Source organism: Vipera ursinii (assembly GCF_947247035.1).
Source record: "Vipera ursinii genome assembly, chromosome: 5".
NCBI lineage: Eukaryota > Metazoa > Chordata > Lepidosauria > Squamata > Viperidae > Vipera > Vipera ursinii.
In genome coordinates, this window is record NC_139518.1 from 4,524,914 (window position 1) to 4,547,793 (window position 22,880).

At 44.8% G+C, this 22,880-nt stretch overlaps 1 protein-coding gene across 7 annotated transcripts in view; it reads right to left on the bottom strand.

Annotated features, from left to right (window-relative positions):
- ABCC5 (ATP binding cassette subfamily C member 5) overlaps positions 1-22,880 on the bottom strand; it is an 81,580-nt gene that overhangs the window by 21,691 nt on the left and 37,009 nt on the right. For 6 of the 7 annotated variants that reach the window (XM_083363869.1, XM_083363867.1, XM_083363870.1 and 3 more), the window contains 8 exons: positions 21,787-21,894; positions 19,729-20,079; positions 12,510-12,581; positions 10,677-10,801; positions 8,179-8,251; positions 5,615-5,818; positions 2,607-2,750; positions 1,075-1,183 (listed from right to left, as the gene is read on the bottom strand). In XM_083363869.1, the coding sequence (XP_083219995.1) occupies positions 1,075-1,183; positions 2,607-2,750; positions 5,615-5,818; positions 8,179-8,251; positions 10,677-10,801; positions 12,510-12,581; positions 19,729-20,079; positions 21,787-21,894 (1,186 nt within the window). The remainder of the gene's footprint in view (positions 1-1,074; positions 1,184-2,606; positions 2,751-5,614; positions 5,819-8,178; positions 8,252-10,676; positions 10,802-12,509; positions 12,582-19,728; positions 20,080-21,786; positions 21,895-22,880) is intronic. The other variant, XM_083363871.1, reaches the window with a different exon arrangement.

The window sequence follows — 22,880 nt, forward strand, 5'->3', positions numbered from 1 at the left end:
CTCCAAAACTGAGCAAAACTGAGGGGTCTTCCAAGCCGTTTGCGCCAGGAACGGAGGTTTTTTTTGGAGGGGCCTTATGAATGCTTCTGAGGCTTGGATGCAATCTCTGAAAGCTCCTTTCTGGGTGCAAACAGCTTGGAGCAGTCCTCCAAGGTTTGGATCCAACCTCCGGAGGCATTCAGAAGCCCCCTGCCCCTCCGTTCCTGGCACAAACGGCTTGTAAGACCTCCTCTGAGGCCTGGATCCAACCTCCAGAGGCATGCAGAAGTCCCTCCCCCACCCGGATCTCTATTCCGGGAGGGTGGCTCCAGAGTTGGGGGAAAGCAGGAGGCATGCACCGCAAACAGGGCGAGAATTCAGGCACCCATTCTCTGCGAAAAAGGATTGGTGCCTGAACTCGCGCGATGTTAGGTCACCCTGGGGCTTCCACCAACTCTTCCTGTCCCTCAAAAGCAGGAACCGCGACAGGGAAGAGACGGATCTTTTCAAGGTGAGTCCCACACGGCAAGAAGGGAGAGAGGGGGAAGCATGAGGTATCTTAGTGGGTCGGGGAGGCCTCGGGGGCCTGTTCCATCACTAGGCCTGTCATGGCCTGCCCCACCCTCAGATACCTCATGTGCACTTAACGAGCCGCGAGCAAGGGAGTGATCTCGTTCGAGGTACGAGATTCACCCTACGAGTTTTGGAGTTACGAGTGGAACGTGCCGGCTCCATTACCCTCGTAAATCGAGGGCTACCTGTACAAAGTTTCCTGAAAATGTTTTATACGCACAGACAAGCATTCAAATGTAGCCAACCAAAATCTGTATATTAAACTCTGGTTAAAATTTTCCTACACGTGACTTAAAAACTATTCTGAACTCTTGCTTAGACTACTGTGCTCATATTGAAGGCCAAGGAAGCACGCTGCTTCAAAAATTTAGCACTAGTCTTTGTGGGTAGAGGAAAGAAGGCGTCATCTAGTCTGAGCAAAAGATCCACTGGGATCACCTGGAACCTACTGACTTGTTAACAGAATACTTGCACGCCCAAACAAGGTGTGTACAAGTTAAATTTGTATTTTTGGATAACAACCTGTACCTTCTTCCTTCTTGACTACTTTCTCTTTCTTCACAGATCCCGTTTTGGTGCCTTTCTCTGGGAGTCTTTTCAAGGAACTGTTTGCGGTCTTCTTTAAGTTAACCTGCAACAGAGACAGGAGGTCACTCAGATTCAGCCTGCCTCAACTTGGCAAGGGAAATGTGATAAGCACATTCCCCAGAAGAAGAAAAAGGGCCTAGTTACAGCCTCCATAAATGGATGTCCTATATATACTAGAACCCGCATGCTACTGTGTTTTCCCGAAAATAAGAACCCAACTGGAAAATAGCACGATTTTTCAGGACGCTCATAATATAAGCCCCACCCCCCAAAATAAGCCCCAGTTAAAATCGTCAGCCAGATGGAGATATTTAGTACCATATGTTCCCCGAATATAAGACCCAACCGGAAAATAAGCCCTCTTGTGTCTTTTGGAGCAAAAATTAATATAAGACCTGGTCTTATTTGGGGGGAAACACGGTAGGATTAGACCACAGGTCTGCAACCCGCGGCTCCGGAGCCGCATGCGGCTCTTTCAGCCGTCTCCTGCGGCTCCTAGTCCTCTGCCATGTGCAGTCCAAAAAAAAAAAGTAGGACCAAAAAAGTTCAACCAATCAATTCAAATATGCAGGGTAGGTGCATATCTCGCCTTGGCTCCACTCTTCAGTCAAACCCTGTTCTGCGCATGCGCGCATGTACGTGCATGTGCACACATTTTTTGCGGCTCCCAGTTTTTCCTTTTGTGAGGGAACCGGTTCCGAGTGGCTCTTTCACTGTTTCAGGTTGCTGACCCCTGGATTAGACAATCACTTGTCTGAAATTATACAGAATTTCCTGCTTGAGCAGGGGGTTGAACAGGGATCCCAACCTCCAGGCCGTAGCCCACCTCTGGGCCTTGAGTCATTCAGGACCGGGCCGCAGAAGCAGTGGGCGCATTCCCACGTACATGAACAGCGGGTGAACGCATGCTCCATTTGTGAGAGCGGCGGGTTCGTGCGTCCACCGCTTGTGCAAATGGAGCTGCGCATGCATGTTTGTCCGCCACTCGTGCAGAACCATACCCACTCCCCCTGCTGGTCCACAAAGCTGAAAAGGTTGGAGAACTCTGGACCAGAAGATCGCCCATGTCTCTTCCTATTCTGACTACCCTATTAAAGACTGACTTCAATAGAAGCTTCCCTCTCTTTCTGCCAGCCACTGCGTTAAAAAAAACATGGAACCGTGTTTTCATTTGAATAATTTGTTTATTGTACGTTTGTTCTTTTGGGCGCATGACAGCTAGAACCTTTTGAGCGAAGGGCTAAAAGGAAGATAAATCAGTTATCGGCAACCTGGCTGGCAATTCACAGAAGTGAGAGGTTTTACCCAGTCCCCATCTTGGTCTAGAAAAGATATTACAAGCCTTCACAATAGTTTTGCTATAAATAATTTGAATAAATAATACGTTATTGGGCTTTAGGGTAATTTACATATGACCTTACTGAAGTTTAGGACAAGAACCGTGGAGCAGGAAGAAAAAAAAATACCTCAATGTGTGGTGTTTCTCCCAGCTGCAAACTATTGAAAATGGCTGCATAGTCACCGTTCAGATTCATCAAGTCTTCATGGCTTCCTCTCTCAGTGATGCCGCCTTCCTTCATGAAAATCACCTCATCGCAATCCACAAGATACTGATAAAAAGGAGAGGAACATTCAAGGTGAGGTGGACCCATCATGCCACCAAAATTTTGAAAAAAAAAATTAAAAAAAAATTTAAAAAATAAATGCCGGTGGGAAGGTTACAAAATGGTGATCACATGCCCCCAGGACAGTGCAACAACACAGATGTCAACGCTGCTAACATCGGATGTCCTTGCTTTGACAAAAGATGAAGAAGCCGCTATTTTATATTTCTACTTGTGCATCACTTTGAGAGTTAAAAGTTAGATGAAGAGGGGAGGGGGAAGGAAGAATACGCATGGGGGATTAGTTAGACATAATAACACAGCAGCAGAGCGCTTTCAAGGTTGTATGTAATAAGAGGCCATAAGAACTGGCGGGTTAAGCTCAGGAGGGAAAACTTACCTTTCAAACTAATTGGAGAATGTGATTTAGGACAGTTAACTAAAGGAGGGAACAATGCTTTAATATTATTGTGCACAGGGGAGGGGAATCCAGATTTCGGCTTTAACCAAGTCTTGCCGATGTTATATTGCTCTAATAAAGACTTTTAAGGTAAACAATGCCTCAGAGTTCTTTGAAGGGTTCGTCCTTCGGAAGCTTGACAACAAACACATGCCAGTTGCCAACCCTCTGGCGAGCTTTGATCACGTGACCAGGCAGATGCTGCAACAGTCCCCGATGTGAAAAACAACAACAAAGAACTCCTCAAAAGCCAAACTCAAGGAACCATGAGGTCTTTTTCTGCTGTCAGTTTTCTATATTTCTATTTGTTTGTTCATTCGGTACGGCCACCCATTCACCATGCAAGTCTCATGAGCCATGAGAGTTCCCCCTTTTCATATATTTATATATTTATTATATAGAGATATAGAGATAGAGATAGAGATATACATAGAGAGAGATATATATACAGATATATATATAGATATAGATATATATAGATATATAGATATATATAGATATAGATACACACACACACACACACACACACACACACACACAGGTTTTCGCGGGTGTTTGTATGTAGATCTTTGGTCATTCGGGTTTTTTCCAACATAGAATTGGAGGAATAATAATAATAATAATAATAATAATAATAATAATAATAATAATAATAATAATAATAAAGTTGGAAGGGACCTTGGAGGTCATCTAGTCCAACCCCCTGCTCAGGCAGGAAACCTTATACCATTTCAGGTTCTTAAAAACCTCCAGTGTTGGAGCATTCACCACCTCTGGAGGCAGGTTGTTCCACTGATTAATTGTTCTAACTGTCAGGAAGTTTCTCCTTAGTTCTAGGTTGCTTCTCTCCTTGACTAGTTTCCATCTGTTGCTTCTTGTCCTGCTTTCAGGTGCTTTGGAGAATAGCTTGACTCCCTCTTCTTTGTGGTAGCCCCTGAGATATTGGAACACTGCTATCATGTCACCCCTCACCCTTCTCTTCATTAAACTATCAGGGCAACGTTTCGACGAAATCTCATCCGTCATCCTCAGGCTGGTGACTTCAGCTTCGTTCTTCTGGGAGAAGTGTGTGGTAGTGGCTGTTTCTTCTTCTTTTTTAAACTGCCAGAGGGGGTGTGTTCTGTGGGTGGAGGCTTGGCTGTGTTCTGATGGGGTGGAGGTGTGCTCTGATTGGGTGGGGGGTTAGCACTAGATTTTTCTAAACGTGGAAGCACATGGGGGAAAAAATCTTTCCACCCCATAATAATTTGGATATAAACAGTCCATGCCTGCTAGTCCTCAACTTACAACCACAATTGAACCCAACATTTCCACTGCTAAGCAAGACAGTGAGTTTTGCTGAGTGGGGCTTAGTTTTGCCCCATTTCGCGACCTTTCTTGCCACGGTTGTTAAGTGAATCACTGCAGTTGTTAACCGAATCATTGGTGATTAAGTGAATCTAGCTTCCCCCACTGAATTTGCTGGTCAGAAGCTGGCTGGGTAGGTTACAAATGGTGATCACGTGACCCTGGGACAGTGCAACTGCCTTGGTGGAGCAGTGGGCTAATGCCTCCTTAAGTAACACCAGCTGCCTGCAATTAGTGCAGGTTCGAGTCCCACCAGGCTCAAGGTTGACTCAGCCTTCCATCCTTCCGAGGTAGGTAAAATGAGGACCCAGATTGTTGGGGGCAATTAAGCTGACTTTGTAATAATGCCGCTTGGGGTGTGTGTGAAAGCCCTAATAAACAGGCATATACATAGAATGAAGGCTACTGCTAAGCTTGTAAGCCGCCCTGAGTCTTCGGAGAAGGGCGGGATATAAATGGAATTAAAATTTAAAAATAAATAAATAAAAAATAAATACATGCCAGGTTGCCAAGTGTTCAAATCCTGATCATGTGACCATGGAAACGCTGCAACGGCCATAAGTGTGAAAAACAGTCCTAAGTCATTTTTTTTCAGTGCCATTGTAACTTCAAACGGTGCCTAAACAAATGTCTGTAAGTCGAGGACCAACTGTATGCACTATAAATGCAGAGTAAACCCTTTTACAGATTAGTAAACAAATTGCTTCTCACTTTTGGCTGCTTTTGACTCTCAAATACACTTAGGCCAGGGGTAGGCAATCTTGGCTCTTTTATGACTCGTGGACTTCAACTCCCATAATTCCTGAGCCAGCCACACGGAGGGGAAAGGGAGAGGTTTCCAAGCTGAGCCATGGTGGCTCAAGAATTCTGGGAGTTGAAGTCCACGAGTCATAAAAGAGCCAAGGTTGTTGACTCTGTATTTTTATATCCTCTGTGAGGCAGTAACCCAATTAGGTTGATTAAAATAAGAGTTCCTCTGGACAGCAGAAAGTTACAGTCACCCACATTTATTCAGCCAATAAACTCCCAAGCAGAAGAGAGCAAGATGACACGGTCAGCGTACCTGGAGCTGATGTGTGATGAACAGAACTGTTTTGGTTCTCAGGTGCTTCCGGATTGCACTGTTGAAGATGTGGTTTCCAACGTGGGCATCCAAGGCGCTCAACGGGTCATCGAGGATGAAAATGCTCTTGTCGCTGTACAACGCACGGGCAAGGCTGATTCGTTGGCGCTGCCCCCCACTCAGGTTTGCACCCCGCTCACCAATCTAAATAAAGCATGACTTGTTCAAGTATTTGCTTGGGTCTCGGTTAAGGCACGGCAGAACTTACTTATCAATCCTGCCATTTGCCCCGAAATTCAAAACAGGATTCAAATAATTCAACAGAATTCAAATAGGCCTAATTTACCGGTGTCAAGACTGATTTGCTTTCATCTACTTTCTCTCTCTTCGCTCATAGTTTGACAAAGATGTGGGAGGGATGGTAGCTAGGCAACCAGGCGTCTCTGAGAGCTTGGAGCTGATAAAGCCAAGGTCACTAATGAAGTGGACTTTTCCCATAAGAAGAAGAAGTGTTCCTATCGGATAATGTGGAAACCCTGTGGGTGAGGGCGAGGGAATCTATTGTTTAATTAAGTAAGATTTTGAGCAGGAAAACCAGAGCTGGTTTCACTTCTTCTGTACCAATGTAAATTTTCAGTAAAGTATTATACTCTTGATAAAATCATGTCCCAGAAGTTTCTTTTTCTGGAAATGCCAACTGGACAGTTGACAACCGGAAACTATTTACTGAATTTGATAGCAAAGATCCAAAGCTCATTTCCTACAGAAACAAACTATCCAGGTGGCCAGAAAGGCCCAGCAGAGGCTTCACTTTCCCAGGGTCTTGCAGAAGAACAGGGTAGAACAACGGCTAATGACCCTCTTTTACCGGTCTACTATAGAGAGCGTCCTCTCGTACTGTATTGTGGTTTGGTATACTGGTCTGACAGCTGCGAATAGGAAAGTATTACAGAGGGTGGTGAGCACAGCACAAGACATCATGGGCTGTCCCCTGACACCACTGGATGACCTCGCCAGGGCTCGCTGCCTTGGAAGAGTGAGGAAAATTCTCAGGGACGACTCACACCCTGGTCGGTATCTCTTTACTCTCCTACCATCTGGTAGGAGATATAGGAGTATAGCCAGCCGTACCAACAGGCTGAAGAACAGCTTTTATCCATGGGCCGTTAGGCTTTTGAACGGGAAATAATTTTATAAACTTTATGCATGATTGACTTGCGAGGCCGGTGCGTTGTGCAATTAGCTCACATGGTGTAATAAGATGGAGGGTTTGTGTCACTGTAAGTTGGGGGTGGGGGCACGAAGGGAGGCTCAGCCAATCTCAATGTATACATGGTTGTACTTTGACAATAAAGGTTCATTCATTCCAGTACCGTAGCCTACTTAATGCATGCATCCTGTCATTTACTTAAAGAATGCTTGTTGAAGGAATATTTGAGACAAAGCTTCTTAACATATTTGAAAACAACGGAAACATAACAATTAACAGAAACAGCAGATGTCTATTTAAAAGAACATCAGTGATCATCAGTGGATGGGCATCCAACTCATTTTAATGCAGTTACATAATTTTGCAATTAAACTGAAATGAGAAGTGGAACATACATCCAGGGCTACATTCAGTTGTATTTTATCAACTGGAGGGTCTTTTCAACTATTTTCTGACCCTAAGAAATTAGAAATGAAATGGAAACCGTCCTTCTAAAAAAGCAAAAGGGAGTAAAATAAAGGTTTCAAACACATTTAAAGCAGGAATGTTTTTTATTACCTCAAACCTCCAAAGATGGAGTCGGCCCTTCCTTCGTTGGGAGGAAATTGTACAATTTGGGTGCTCCCACTCAAAAAGCACTTTATAATATTTCCATCAATTGAATTTAACTTGAGACAACAAACAGAAACTGCTCTTTCCATGAAAATAATCTTTCCTTAGCAATAAATACCTTACTAAACTCACCCGCTCACTTAAGGTACCTTCCTTTTTGTACCACCAGGAACATAATTTATTTACAAATTTTGAAACTCCCCATCCCCATCACAAAGCAGGCTGGCAAAGCACCTGTTTTGAGAACCCTCTCCTCAAAGTACAACAGGACGTGCCCTAATTATTATTTTGTGAAATAACTGTAAAAGAAGGAATGGCAGAAACTGGGGGTGGAGTTAAGAGGGATCAGGCTACAATCCCTACGTAGCCACAAACAAATTAAGTCTAACTTCCCTTAAATTCCCTTGACTCTTATTTGACTCCAAGCAGGTGCTGACCATTACTTGAGAATATTTCTGCGCACAGGCATGATTATCTATAAATTAGTTTAATTGGACCTTCACACATGTAGATCTGGTCTTTCTTGCCTGACGTTGACCCATGAAACCATTAATGACATAGCAAGGTCTCGTATTTTAGTCTGATGACATATTAAGTAATTAAGGATGTAATGAAATTCACAAGCAAAGCTGTTTATCAATCCCTAAGCATGTCACACATTTTCCCTCTACACATGGGTAGAGGGAAGCAAGCAAGTTTTTTACCTCAGCAAGATTTTACCTCAGTCAAGCAAGATTCTTACCTCAGTCAGATCCCCGTTTGGCAGGATAGCCAGATCAGGTCGGAGACAGCAATCATTCAACACCATATTGTATCTATATATAAATATACACATATATACATACATATATGTATAGATGGATATACATATTTTTAAAAAGCGGTAAAGAGACCATTTCCAAGTTAATTGGGACTAATTCCACCCCTATAGCATTTCCCCAGGGCCTGTTTAAAGAGTGAAAGACAGATTTAGAAAATGTATCTCAGACACATCTGCCCCACTGGGACATTTAGAAATTTATCTGGTTTTGCCCCAGGTAGAATTGTGACTGTTAGGCCAATTAACTAATTGCTTTGAAATAGTTATGTGCCTGGTGAGCACCACAATGGGCAACAAAGACAGCAATTGGCTCAAAACTGACTTGTAACATCAGTTGCATTTTCAATGATGTAATTATCAGGCTGGCTCTTACATAATGCTATGTTATAATTTTGTATAACTTGTATTTCTCCATCCTCTTAATTGGCTAGGGAGGAAAATTCCTGCCAAATTTAGCTCTGATTTTTTTTTTTTTTGGCCTGCATGTGTGTGTTCAAGTTAGTGTCTTCTCCTGGTGACTGCCTGGACAACTCTCGGCAGTTTCTCTCAACAAAACTTTTCCGAGGACTTTGCCCTTGCCCTTCTTTCTAGGCCAGGGATAACCAACCTTGGCTCTTTTATGACTCGTGGACTTCAACTCCCAGAATTCCTGAGCCAGCATGTTCTAGGCTGAAAGAGAGAGACTGGCCCAAGGTCACCCAAAACAGGCCTGGAACTCACAGTCTCATGATTTCTAGCTTGTTGTGTTAACTCGGGGTTTTTCAAACTTGGCCCTTTTATGACTTGTGGACTTCAACTCCCAGAATTCCTCATCCAGCGTGGGCCTAGTTTGAAGACCCCTGTCTTAACTATTGCACCATTTTTTTTTCCATTGGATTCTAATTTAGTATTTACTCTTTTTATTAGGGGCTTATATTAAACATGGCACAATTCCGCAGGGTAGGCTGACTCACAGTTAGGGGTTTCTGTGGTTTAGCACCCACTTTACCCTCAGTCTCCTTGCTCCTAATCCAATACCTTCGACTCAACACCACATTAATTCTCACTGATTCCTACCAAAGTTCTTATCTGTGCCCCAAACATAATGTTTGAAAAGCACTCTCCATTTGGGGGTTTTGGCTTAGTAAGTTTGGCTAAGATCAGTTAGGCTAAAATCACAATTCCTGTGATGCAGTGAATTAATAAGCCAGGAATTTGGGAAAATGGGGTTTAAAGACTTTCTCCCAGTTGGGAAGAACGGAAGACACGTGACTCCACCGCTTAGTTCAGGCTCACCAAGTCTCATGTACAGGTAAAGGGTTCCCCTGTCCAGTCAAGTCCAATTTTAAGGGGCGCTGCTCATCTCTATTTCTTAGTCGAGGAAGTCAGGGTTGTCTGAAGACACTTACTCCCGTGGTCACATGGCCGGCATGACTATCCGCTGAGGCACACGGAAGCCTGTTTCCTTCTTACCAAACTGGTACCTATTTATCTACCCATATTTGCATGCTTTTGAACTGCTAGGTTGGCAGGAGCTGGGGCAAGTAACGGGAGCTCACCCTGTCATGTGGCAGTCAGGCCTTGAACCTGGGCTGTCAGCTTTCCAGCTGACAAGCTCAGTGTTTTTATCTACTGAGCCATCACGCTCCACAGTCTTGTGTACTTAATACCGTGTCTCCCCGAAAATAAGACCGAGCTTGTTTGTTTGTTTGGTTTTTTTCGGGGGGCGCCTCCAAAAGAGGCACCAGGTCTTATTTTCGGGGTAGGCCTTACCTCACCTCTGGTACTGACAGCCCCATCCAGCCGGTCCACTTCTTCTGGGGCCGAAGTTCTGCAGCTGCATTCGGGCCTGCATTTTGCAGTCAGGCCTTTCCGGAAGGCCTAAGCAGCCAAGTACTGAGCTATGGATTGAATCCATAGCTTGGTGCTCGGCTGCTGAGCTCTTGCAGAACCGAGCTACAGATTGAATCCATAGCTCGGTTCTTGGCTGCACAGGCCTTCTGGAAAGCCCTGTGACTGAGAAATGCAGGTCTAGCTGCAGAAGAGGCCTCAAAAGAAGAAGTGGGCCGGCAAGGAGAGGCCTGGCTGCAAGTGGGTGTGGGGCTTATTTTTGGGATAGGACTTATATTAGGCCCACCCCGAAAAAAATCAAGCTAGGGCTTATTGTTGGTGTAGGCCTTACTTTTGGGGAAACATGGTACTAAATCGTGGCTTTTTGTTACACAAGGCCTTGTCCAATGTTTTATTTCAGTGCAGCCAGTGAAGATTAAAAGCAAGACGCTCACAGTAAGAGAGGCTGAGACAGGAAATCACCACCTTATTCCTGGACATAAACTATCTGTCCAAAACGGCTGCAAGGCAGTTCAGGACCAGCCTCCACCCAGCAGCCTTTCCCCACCTGCATCACAAGAGAAAAGTTCACGAAACTCCAGCAAACCAACCTTTCTTCTTCAAACTCCTTTCCAAAAAGGATGTTGTCTCTAAACGTGGCATTGAGAATCCAGGCCTGTTGGGCCACATAAGCAAAGGTCCCATCCACGGAAATGCTGCCTTCCAATAAAGTCATCTGAAACAGCAGCAACAGGCCTGTCAAAGATGCTGCCTCACAAGTCTCATCAATAAAGGAGAATATTTGTAGCTCAGGGCTGGAAGGAGGGATCCTTGCTGCTCTCTTGAGCTTGCAACGTTGCATTAGCCAAACTAGGTAACGTCATCAGAGCAAGAAACGTCTGCAAGAAACCAAGCTGAGAGAGAGAGAGCACGAAGGAACACACACACACACCCGCCAAGTCTTATAAATTCCCGCCCTTCCCTCTCAGACTCTTCTTTCCTCTCTCACCTCCCATTTATGGAGAGAGGATAACCTACCACATCCCAAAAGGTATCCTTGTGGAGCCTCATCTTTACAACTCTTTGGAAGCCCTGTAAGATGGCGGAGGTCTAGATATCTGTAAATTAGGCTTGTTCTATTGAAGGGGGCTATCGCAATGAAAGCCTAACCGTTGGCTACCTGCAGGTGGCCTTCCTTCAAAGAAATGACTGATGAAGCCGTCTCGGTCCAAAAAAGCAAGCTTAAGAGATGTTCTAAGATTGACGTGTGCCACAGGTGGAGGAGACCTCCACTTCCCTGGATATGGTGTTACCATGAACCTCCTCTGCCTGGACAGAGGCCTCCCCAATCAACACGAAGGGTAGACCTGGGCCTTAGGTTGATGCTCCCACACTTTGTAAGTGTGAAAGGCTGGCAAGAAAGCAAGGTCATGGCTTGGGACCAGGTTGTTTGAAGGACTTTTCCCAGTTACATCTACTCCACACACCAGAGAGGGGAGAGGCGGTGTATGTTAGGGGTCCCCTCTCTTAAGGAGGTCCATCCAGTGGAATCCAAGAAGAAGGCCCTTCTCCCACGGTGGCCCCCCTCCATGTGGAACATCATCTCTGCGGAGATAAGAAAGGCCTCCAACTTGATACTCTTTCAAAAGGCCCTGAAGACAGTTTTGGACCCTGTAAAAGACCTGGAGTCACCACGAGGGAAGCCATATAAATTTTCTTCATAAATAAAGCCTCTCCTAGACTAGGCAGGCTGGTCACCGCATGCCTGGTGCAACTGTGCACACTAAGCCAGTAGAACTTTAAATAATGCTGTTACCGGAAGCTGAAAACGGCTGGAAACACCTTTGCGATCTGCTCCTTACAATTTAAAGGGAAGGTGGCTTCTCTGTGCTAACAAGTCTTGGAAGAAGGGAGGGCTTCACATTATGCCTGCCAAGCAGCACGGGGGGGGGGGGGGAACAAACCGTTTGCTGTCAACTTTAATATGGTTTCCAACGAAAGGATGACTGAAAAATCCAAAGTAGATATTTTTATGGAAATTTTTTAACAAGTCCTGAGGGCCCAAAAGACACTCTGGTCGCATCTTCTCTTCCTGATTCCCCTGGACAGGAAGATTCAATCCAGAGAAGCACAACCTTTTTGTCGCAGAGAAAGAAAGAAAGAAAGAAAGAAAGAAAGAAAGAAAGAAAGAAAGAAAGAAAGAAAGAAAGAAAGAAAGAAAGAAAGAAAGAAAGAAAGAAAGAAAGAAAGAAAGAAAGAAAGAAAGAAAGAGGGAGGGAGGGAAAGGAAGGAAGGAAGGAAGGAAGGAAGAAAGAAAGAAAGAAAGAAAGAAAGAAAGAAAGAAAGAAAGAAAGAAAGAAAGAAAGAAAGAAAGAAAGAAAGAAAGAAAGAAAGAAAGAAAGAAAGAAAGAAAGAAAGAATAAAGTAAAGTTGTGGTGTCTCACCTGTCCCAAAATGGCTGAAATGAGTGAGGTTTTTCCACTCCCCACGCTGCCACATATACCAACAAGCTTCCCCTAGATTGGACCAGGAAAAAGGGGAAGAAAAATTAGCACATGAGGAAGCACACAAGAAAGTAATGCGATTTACCACCCAGTTATTTAATAAACATCGAACGGAACCCAATTGTTGTACATAATATTAGTGGATGATGAAATTATTCCCTGCAGCCCTTAGCATAAAGCTTTTTTTTTTTTTTGCAGGGTGGGTGTCAGATGACCAGCTGCCAATGTCTCTTTGAAAGAAAAACTGCACTAAATGGATAGCAAAACCCTGTGGTTTTTTTTCCCAGGCCTCCTGCACTCAGCCGATTCTCAAAGATGGCCACAGAAAGGAATCAACCTGAACTTTTCTTTTATCAAATTCCTGACTTGAGTTGTTTGAAGTCACGCAGAACAGAGGTCTTTGCACAAATAAATACATGAAACTGCAGCCACCCGAATGTTATCAGAACTAATGCGAGATAAAATTGTTGCTCCAGCGTATCTCTGCTGGGCGCCTAACTTTCTGGAAGACAAATATTTCATTGTGCCGAAAATCATTTCCCAACACAAAGGGTAAACTTGTCCCTAGCTTACCTAGGCTTATGTGTATCTGCCAGGCTTTCCTTCAGCTGGCAAGTAGCTGGCTCTGCTTAGATTAGGCCAGGGGTCTTCAAAGTTGGCGTTTTATGACTTGTGGACTTCAACTCCCAGAATTCCTCAGTCAGCGTGCCTGACTGAGGAGTTCTGGGGCTTGAAGTCCACAAGTAAGAAAAGGGCCAAGTTTGAAGACCCCTGGATTAGAGACCATAGTACAGGAAATCCTTGACTTGCAACCACAATTGACCCTGAAATTTATGTTACTAAGCAAGACATCCTAAGGGTGCTTTTTCAGGAGGCAACTGGACTTCCTTCTTTTTCTTTGAAGACGTTTCGCTTTGTTGTGATTCAGGGTCAGCCTGTGGGTTCGGCAGTTGGGTCGGACGACTCAGAGGAGGAGGAGGGGGATGTTGAAGAGCTTGCTGATGATGGCCTTGAGGCTCCGCAGAGCCCTCAGCCAGGCCCCTCCCACCTGGTGGAGACCCAGCTGTGTGAGCCTGACAGCGTGGATGAAGATGACCCACAGCTGGCCCTGTTCAAGGACGCCCGACGCAGGAGGCAGTCAATCAGGAGTAAACAGAGGAAGGCAATGGGGCTTCTCGGAAGGAGGCAGAGAGAAGCCACGCCCTGAACTCTATATAAGGGGAATGTGTGGGAGGGTTGGTTTGCTGAAGGCAACCGCTTGGATAGTTCTTGTTTCTTAAAGCTCCTGTTTCTTGGTTCGTATCTTGTTCCGTTTGTTTTTGTAGCAATAAATTTGGCAGGCGTAATTCCAGCCTCTTGCCTTATTGTAAAAGGGGTTGTCCCTGCTTTTGCTGCAGGGCCGGTAGCAGGCTGGTACAGAACACGCTTCTCGTCCAAGAAGCTTCTCCAGCTCTCTGAAGAGCTGAAGAAGCTTCTTGAAACGAGAAGCGAAACAAGGAAGTCCAGTTGCCTCCCGAAAAAAAAAAGCACCTTTGGGATAACGATGACCTGGATGGCTGAGAATCTCCATAGTCATTTAGCTAAGCAAGACAGTTGTCAAGTGAGTTTTGCCCCATTTTATGACCTTTCCTGTCACCGTCATTAAGGGAATCTCTGCAATTAAGTTAGGAACATGGTCGTTACGTAAATCTGGCTTCCCCGCTGACTTTGCTTGTCAGAAGGGACCGGTAGCAAAAGGAGATCCCATGAGCCCGGGAACATTACAACCATCGGAAGTGTGAGTCAGCTGCCAAGTTTGCAAATTTTGATGCCCTGACCACGGGGGATGCTGCAATGGTTTTAAGTGTGAAAAACCGTCTTAAGTCATTTTTTTTTCAGTGCCGTAGTAACTTCGAACAGTCACTCAATGAATAGTTGTGCTTTGTAGATGACCTGTATCATGCAATGCCCATCATTATTTAACCATGGTATGAACAATCCATGGTTATATTCAGCGGCTGAGAATAAGCATAGTGTATATCCCAAGGGTCCTCAACCTTGGCAACTTTTAAGACTTGTGGACTTCAACTCCCAGAATTCCTCAGCCAGGTGGCTGAGAAATTCTGGGAGTTGAAGTCCACAAGTCTTAAAGTTGCCAAAGTTGAGGACTCCTGGGATATCCTGTGTTTAGGCACTAAACTAACACAGGTAGTCCTTTACTTACAACAGTTCATTTAGTCACCTTCAAAGTTACAATGGCCTCAAAAAAAGTGACTTATGACCGTTTTTCACACTTACGTCCACTGAGGCATTTCCCCAGGATTATGTGATCAACATAAGGATGCTCGGTAACTGACTCGCGACTTATGATGGTTGCGATCTGTTGGGATCGTGGGACCTCCTTTTGCGACGTTCTGACAAGCAATGTCGGTGGAACAGCCAGATTCACTTAACAGCCGCGTTACTAACTTAACAACTGAACAACCGTGGCAAGAAAGATCGTAAAATGGGGCAAAATTCACTTAAGAAGTTATTTCTCTACGGAACAGAAATCTTTGTACTTGTAAGTCCAGGACTAGCTGTATGTAACTGTTGTCCACAGCTGCAACTGGCCAGGGAAAGAAAGGAGTCAGCGAGAGCATTCCGGCCTTAGCCAGAAGCCCAAGTGAACACAATGTGCTAATGCATTGCAGTGAGTATCAAATGAGTCTCATTACTCTCTGTAAACCTATGCAGTCAATAAAGCGCTAAAAATAAAAGAGGTACAGAGCAACAAAAATAAATACAAGCGGAAGCAGAAAAGGAAAACAAAATTGCTCCTCTCAACACAAAACACATACCGTATATACTTGAGTATAAGCCGAATTTTTCAGCCCACTTTTTGGGCTGAAAAATTCCACTTCGGCTTATACTCCAGTCAACAAAAAAAACTTACCGAGGACTTGTGCGCGGCCGAGGCTTTGGTGCTTCCGGGATTGCACGCACCTCTCCCAAGCCACCGCCGTCCGGAGACCTGCCGAAGTTTGGGGAGGTTTGGGGAGGTGCGCGCGCACCTCCCCAAACCTCCCCAAACGTCAGCAGGTCTCCGGATCTCCGTGCCTTGCCTGCCTGCTTCTTTCCGCTGCGGTCACTTGCTTCGCATCTCCTGAGGGAAGGGGGGGCGACTGGAGCGGCCGTGTTTCCTCGCCTGCTGGGCGCCGCGATTTGCTCGGGGAACGCGCGGGCCCCGAATGGCAGCGTGGAGCGAGGAAGCGGACAGCCAGGGCTTCCCCGAGAGCCGCGGCCACACAGGGTATTCCTGTGTATTCAGGCTTGCAAAATGGCGGATCGAGCCTCTGCTGGCAGCGGAGGCTTGCAGAACGGCGGATCGGCTTATACTCGAGTCACGAACTTTTTCCAGTTTTTGGGGGTGAAAATGGGGGTCTCGGCTTATACTCGAGTCGGCTTATACTCAAGTATATACGGTAATTTGGATAGAGGTAGCAATAGCCATAGCACTTAGACTTATATACCACTTCTCATGGCTTTTACGGCCCTCTCTAAGCAGTTTACAGAGTCAGCCTATTGCTCCCACAACAATCTGGATCCTCGTTTTAATGACCTCGGAAGGACGGAAGGCCAAGTCAACCTTGAGCTGGTCAGGATCAAACTCCAGGCTGTGGGTAGAGTTAACCTGCAATGCTGCATTCTTAACCACTGCCAGCACAGAAGGGGAGGGAAGGGAAGGGACAGCAATAACATGTAGACTTATATACCGCTTCACAGGGCTTTTACAGCCCTCTCTAAGCGGTTTACAGAGTCAGTATATTGCCCTCAACAATCTGGGTCCTCATTTTACTGACCTTGGAAGGATGGAAGGCTGAGTCGAACTTGAGCCGGTTAGGATCGAACTGCCAAACTGCAGACAGCCAGCAGTCAGCAGAAGTAGCCTGCAGCACTGCATTCTAACCACTACGCCATCACGGCATGTTAGTCCTTAACTTACAATCATTCATTTAGCGACTGCTCAAAGTTACAACAGCACTGTAAAATGCGACTTACAACCCATCCTTGCAATGACAACCGCCACATCATCCCAATGATCACGTGATCAAAATATGAGCCCTTGGCAATCGCCATGTATTTACGACAGTTGGAGCTTCCCACAGTCATGTGATTGACACTTGCAACCTATCCCGCCTCAGTCATGTGGCTGACACTTGCGACCTATCCCGCCTCAGACATGTGATTGACACTTGCGACCTATCCCACCTCAGTCACTGACACTTGCGATCTATCCCGCCTGTCGTGTGATTGACACTTGCAACCTATCCCGCCTCAGTCATTGACACTTGTGACCTATCCCTCCTCAGACACTTGCGACCTATCCCTCCTGTCACTGACACTTGCGACCTATCCCGCCTCAGTCATTGACACTTGCAACCTATCCCTCCTCAGTCAGACACTTGCGACCTATCCCTCCTCAGTCACTGACACTTGCAACCTATCCTGCCTCAGTCGTGTGATTGACACTTGCAACCTATCCCGCTTCAGTCATTGACATTTGCGACCTATCCCGCCTCAGTCATGTAACTGACAATTGCGACCTGTCCCGCCTGGCTTCCGACAAGCAAAATGAATTGGGGAAACTGGATTCACTTAATAACCACTTAACTACTATGACAAAAAAGGTTGTAACAGGCACAACCCAATAACCACCTTGGTTAGCTGTGGAAATTTTGGCCTCTACTGTGGTTGTAAGCTGAGGACCACCTGTACATACAGATGCATTTCAATGTTAATGATAGATTTTAAAATTTCATATCCGATCTGATATTCCGGAGACCTTTTCAGAGAAGGAAGGAACCTACTATTTTGTTCACATAACAAAATGGAAGCCAACTGGTTGTAAAACAGTACCTAACTATTTGCTTCTCTGCGGCGTCTTCATTTTCAGCCCAAACTATTTTCACTGCTTTGAAATTACCGTATTATTATTATTATTATTATTATTATTATTATTATTATTATTATTATTATTATTATTATTATTATTTATTGAACTTATATACCGCCCTTCTCCCATGGGACTCAGGGCATTTCACAAGGTAATTAAAATAACACTTCAAATACAAAAAGTTAATAACAATTAAAATAATTAAATTATTAACAGTGATTTCCCAACAGTGATTTCCCAACTGTCTGTCCCCTGTACTTTAGTTTTCTAGCGTTTTCTTACAGTTCGTAAATCTAGCAGCTAGCAACAAAATTGGAATTCATCTTTTGCATTAAACCATTTTAATTTAATTAATTTAATTTAATTTAATAATTTGATTTCTATACCGCCCTTCTCCCGAAGGACTCAGGGCGGTGAACATGAGATAAACATGTAAAGCTAAACTAGCCCTTATAATTAAAGACCGTCCAGGCATTTTCTTAAATTACTCAACAGTCAGTCAAAATTAATCCTAAGGGACTTCATTTATTTGTTTTTTAAATGTATTTGCCCGCCTATCTTGCCATGGGACTAGAAAGAAATGAAAAGAAGTGTAAACAAAACAGGAGCAAAACAACAGCACAATAAAATAAACAATGGAAAAGAACACAAGAATACATCAATGTGATAAAAAAAGAGGGATAGGTGGAAATCAGAGATTAAGGGGGGAGGTGAACTCTGCCATCACTCTAAGCAGTCACCTCCTGCCTGGAAATCCCCCATGGGGTCCCCAAAATCTGACCCTAGAGCAGGTAAGACTTTATGGACTTCAACTCCCAGAATTCCCCAGCCAGCATAGCTGGCTGAAGAACTCTGGGAGTTGAAGTCCACAAAGCTTAAAGTTGCCAAGTTTGGAGACCCCTGCCCGATGGGTGCTAACGCAGAGGAAGCTTCTCTTCTGGATCCTGACAGTCGGAGTTCTTTGACCGATGGGATTCACAGTAGGCCCTCACTGCCGGCACTTTAGCACCAGATTTGATTACAATTCCTCCGAAGCAACCTTTTATTATTGCCCTGCCATTTTAAAAGAGAATAGCTTCCTAACTTGCAATATATGGCAGTGAAAGTTGGACCATAAAAAAGGCTGAGCGCCAAAGAATTGAGGCCTTTGAACTACGGTGCTGGAGAAGACTCCTGTGAGTCTCTTGGACTGCAAGGCGATCAAACCGGTCAGTCCTAGAGGAGATCAACCCCGACGGCTCTTTAGAAGGCCAGATCCTGAAGCTAAAACTCAAATCCTTTAGCCACCTAATGAGAAGGAAGGACTCACTGGAGAAGAGCCTAATGCTGGGAAAGATTGAGGGCAAGAGAAGAAGGGGACGACAGAGAATGAGGTGGCTGGATGGAGTCACTGAAGCAGTAGGCATGAGCTTAAATGGACTCCAGAAGATGGTAGAGGACAGGAAGGCCTGGAGGAATGTTGTCCATAGGGTCGCAATGGGTCGGACACGACTTCGCAGCTAACAACAACAGCTTCCTAACAGGAGCACGGGGGCTCACATGGTTAGGATGCTAGGTTAGAGGTTAGCATGTCCACGTTCGAGACCCAAGGGCTGCCCTGCAGCGGGATAAGCCCCAGTCCTTCACTACAGCTCCTGCTGGGGACATGAAAGGAGCCCCCCAACTGGTCATTTCCCGGGCACAAGCTAATCTTTTCCACCTGGAAGTACCTCAGCGCTTCTGACACAAGTGCCGTGCCATTTCCTGACTTGGCCGGTCAAGATGGCCAAGTGATGACACGCTCAGGAAAAGATCCCTGGAGGTCCCTGAAGAGTTTTTCTCTGGACTGTCGCTTTTTCAACTTATCAACCGAAGGAACCGGCATGCCTTTAGTTTATACGACTGTCTTGGGTTAGGGAGAGTCCTAGAATCACCCCACAAGGTCCTCCGTGCAGCAACGGCCTGCAAGCAACTTCAGGAGCTGTGCTTCAGAGCAGCTTGTGAGCCGACAACTGGGGAAGTGCAATCACTTTGTTGTTGAAAAATTAGCCTTTTTTGGGGGGGGGAGGAACCCTGAGTGCCATGCCACTTCCTAACTACAGTAAGAGAGGGTGAACAAGACAGAGAGAGAGAGAAAGAGAAAGAGAAAGAGAAAGAGAAAGAGAAAGAGAAAGAGAAAGAGAAAGAGAAAGAGAAAGAGAAAGAGAAAGAGAAAGAGAAAGAGAGAGAGAGAGAGATGAGGAGAGGACGGAAGTGCTTCCTGACCTTCTCAATTTCCAGGTCAATGTTGTAAAGGACCCTCTGCAGCCGGACATTCGCAAGCTGGATGCGCTGGTTCTCCTCCTCGGGGCTTGGGGGGTCATCGCTGTCCACCAAAAGATGGCCCTTCTGCTCAGTGAACATGGTCTGCCGTCCCTCGTGTTGCTGCAGTTTCTTCTTGTCTTTCCTGCTCATGGCTGTCTTGCCCTTTTTCATTTTAGGGATCGTCTTGGGTGAGCTCTGGAGACTAGCATGGGGGGATTCCCAGGCTAAGGTGGCATTTGTCATCTGTATGGCTGCGTGAGGACTGGCTGGCTTTTTCTTTACCATATGAACCTCTTCCATTAGAAACAAACTCTGATAGGAGTTGTGAGAGAGGTGCAAAGATGAGACACCTGGTCAAGACTGAGGGGGGGACAAGTCTACGGCACACTCACGCAGCAAAACACATCAGGCTATACAGTGCGGGGAAGCTGAAGAGCAAAAGGTAGCTCATTAGTGAAAACTAACGCCAGGTCCTTCAGAAGGACCTGGTTCAGCCACGAATGCAGTGGTCCTCAGACAGAGAGACTTAAGACTCGGGATCCATTTTTGCAGGGGAGAAATTTTGTACGCCAGCAACGTCACCCGCTTAAACGGGCGAGACCCCTGCTCAACCAAGATTCCAAAACAAACAAACAAACCCCCCCCAAAAAAACTCTCTGCTGAACAAAAATCAGGCACTTTTCCAAATTTGACTGTGTGTCTTCGCCAATGACAAAACCGCATCGTTTAAAAAAAACCCGGAGCCTCTATGTCACGTTTTCCACTGCATCCGTCTGTTCAAAAATACCGTGCAGTCTTTGTTTCAACAGTTTACACAGAAAAAACCAAAACACATTTTGAATTAGTTAATCAAGTATTTGCAAAGAGACTTGTTTCTTTAATGACTCCCCTCCCCGGAATAATTAGGGGACTTGCACTGAAATGTTCCACAGATAAGCAAACTATAAGCCTTTGTCTTAAGAGACAATATTACTGGTTTTCTCTGAAGGATTCCTCTTTCCCTACCTTCTTTTAACTAAGATTTAGCATCCTACATATTTCAAAACGGTAATGTTGTTCTCGCCAAGAATAATAAAATTATTCCACTGGCCTAAAGATTTGCTTGCTTGATGGAATCCCTGGGTATTCAAATGGCAGACCTAAAAGCAATTTACATTTCAAAGTGTGTGTGTGTGTGTGTGTGTGTGTGTGTGTGTGTGTGTGTGTGTGTGTATATATGCTACGCGGCACTCGGGATTCGACCCGCCAAACTGCCGACCTTCTGATCGACAAGCTCAGCGTCCTAACCCACTGAGCCACCGCGTCCCTTTATATATACGTATATAAACATATATATAGTTCTATGGTGGGGGAAAAAAACGTGGACATTAGCTAGTTTAAGCACAGTAAGAGAGGAACCGCAAACATTCAGAAACCGAGAGGGGGGGGAAAAATGAAAATTGAAGAACGCGTCTCAGTTGGGCTCTTCTCAATATTTCCCAGGTTATGTTCTGAAATGCACTTTAAAAGTAACTGTGACAAGAATGAAGCCCAATAGCCAGACCAGATTTCCCTCTGAATGAACTATGCATGCTAAAATCTTCAGCAACTCACAAGCGTTCTACTGTAGACAAGCAAATATGGAAAAAGAAATTTAAATGAAAATCACTGCCAAGGAATTTGATATTGTAAATTATCATAAGGCATGCTACAGATTGCATTCTATGAGATTCTGCATGCATGGGTATCATGCTTCATTATCATGCTTCAAATTTATTTAAATCCTGCAATCCTATATTCTCTTTGATTTGGTAGTCAACTGAATGCAATCAATTACTAACGTTAGGGATGTTACTATTGTACAGCAAAACAGCCACTTTGGCAAACTTTCACTAAATAGAATTTCAGGGTGTTTAGATCATGCTCCTTATGGTGAGAACAGAGCGATGAAGGTAGCAAGAGATTTTATATGCGACTATTTCAGAATCTGCAAAAGGACCCAACCAAGTGGTAAAACACAGCAAGGCAGGGATGACTTACTTTAAATCTATCAGCCGCAACAGAAGCTTCAGACAAAGACTTCACAGAAAACGGGGTGACTTTCAAAGCAAAAGTCATGGAATTGAATACTGTCACCACCGTAAAAGCCTGAAACACAGAAGGAAATAAGCATTTTTGACTGCAGCAGCAGCAAGAAGCCTTGTGTAAATCCAAGAATTTATAGCTAAACGGTAACAGTAATAGTATTCCTCCAGGTTAAAAAGAAAAAAAAATCTACAGAGTGCATTGAAATGGATTGAAGGAAGCAAGAAAAGGAAATTATGTTTTGCTCTGGAAGTTCCAAGTTTTTTGCGTTGTCATTGTTCTGAGAACAAAGCCAAAACCTGACTGTACTTCTGCACTCTTTCTGTAGAATAATTACATTGCATTCAGAAAATATTCAGAGCCCCCCCTCCCCTTCACTTTTGCCGATTTTGTTATGCTGCAGCCTGATTCTACAGTTGTTGAAAAACTTTTTTTCTCATTAATCTATACTCAGTACCCTATAATGACAAAGCGAAAACTTAATTTTAGAAATGCCTGCAAATTTATTTATTTTTAAAAAAACTGAATTCTGAGGAATTCTGGGAATTGAAGTCCATAAGTCTTAAAGCAGCCAAGTTTGAAGACCCCTGGTCTAGCCACTCTGCCGTAAAGCCCAGATCGGTGGAAGACTGCAGTGATGAGTTGTCCTTCTGGAACTCTGTCCCATCTCCACATAGGATCTCTGGAGCTCAGTCAAGTTCTTGGTCACCTCTTACTAAGGACCTTCTCTCCCGATTGCTTAGTTTGACCAGGTGACCAGCTCTTGGAAGAGTCCTGGTTGTGCCAAACTTCTTCCGTTTGAGAATTATACAGGCCACTGTGCTCTTAGGAACCTTCAGTGCAGCAGAAATTTTACTGTAGCCTTCCCCAGATCTGTGCCTTGCAATAACCCCGTCTCCGAGGTATGCAGGCAGTTTGACTTCACGGCTTTTGCTCTGCTACAGTACCCATTGTCAGATGTGAGGCCTTCTACAGAGAGGTGTGTGCCTTTCCAAATCATGTCCAATCAATTTAATTTACTCCAATTCATGATGTAGCCGCTTGCCGGT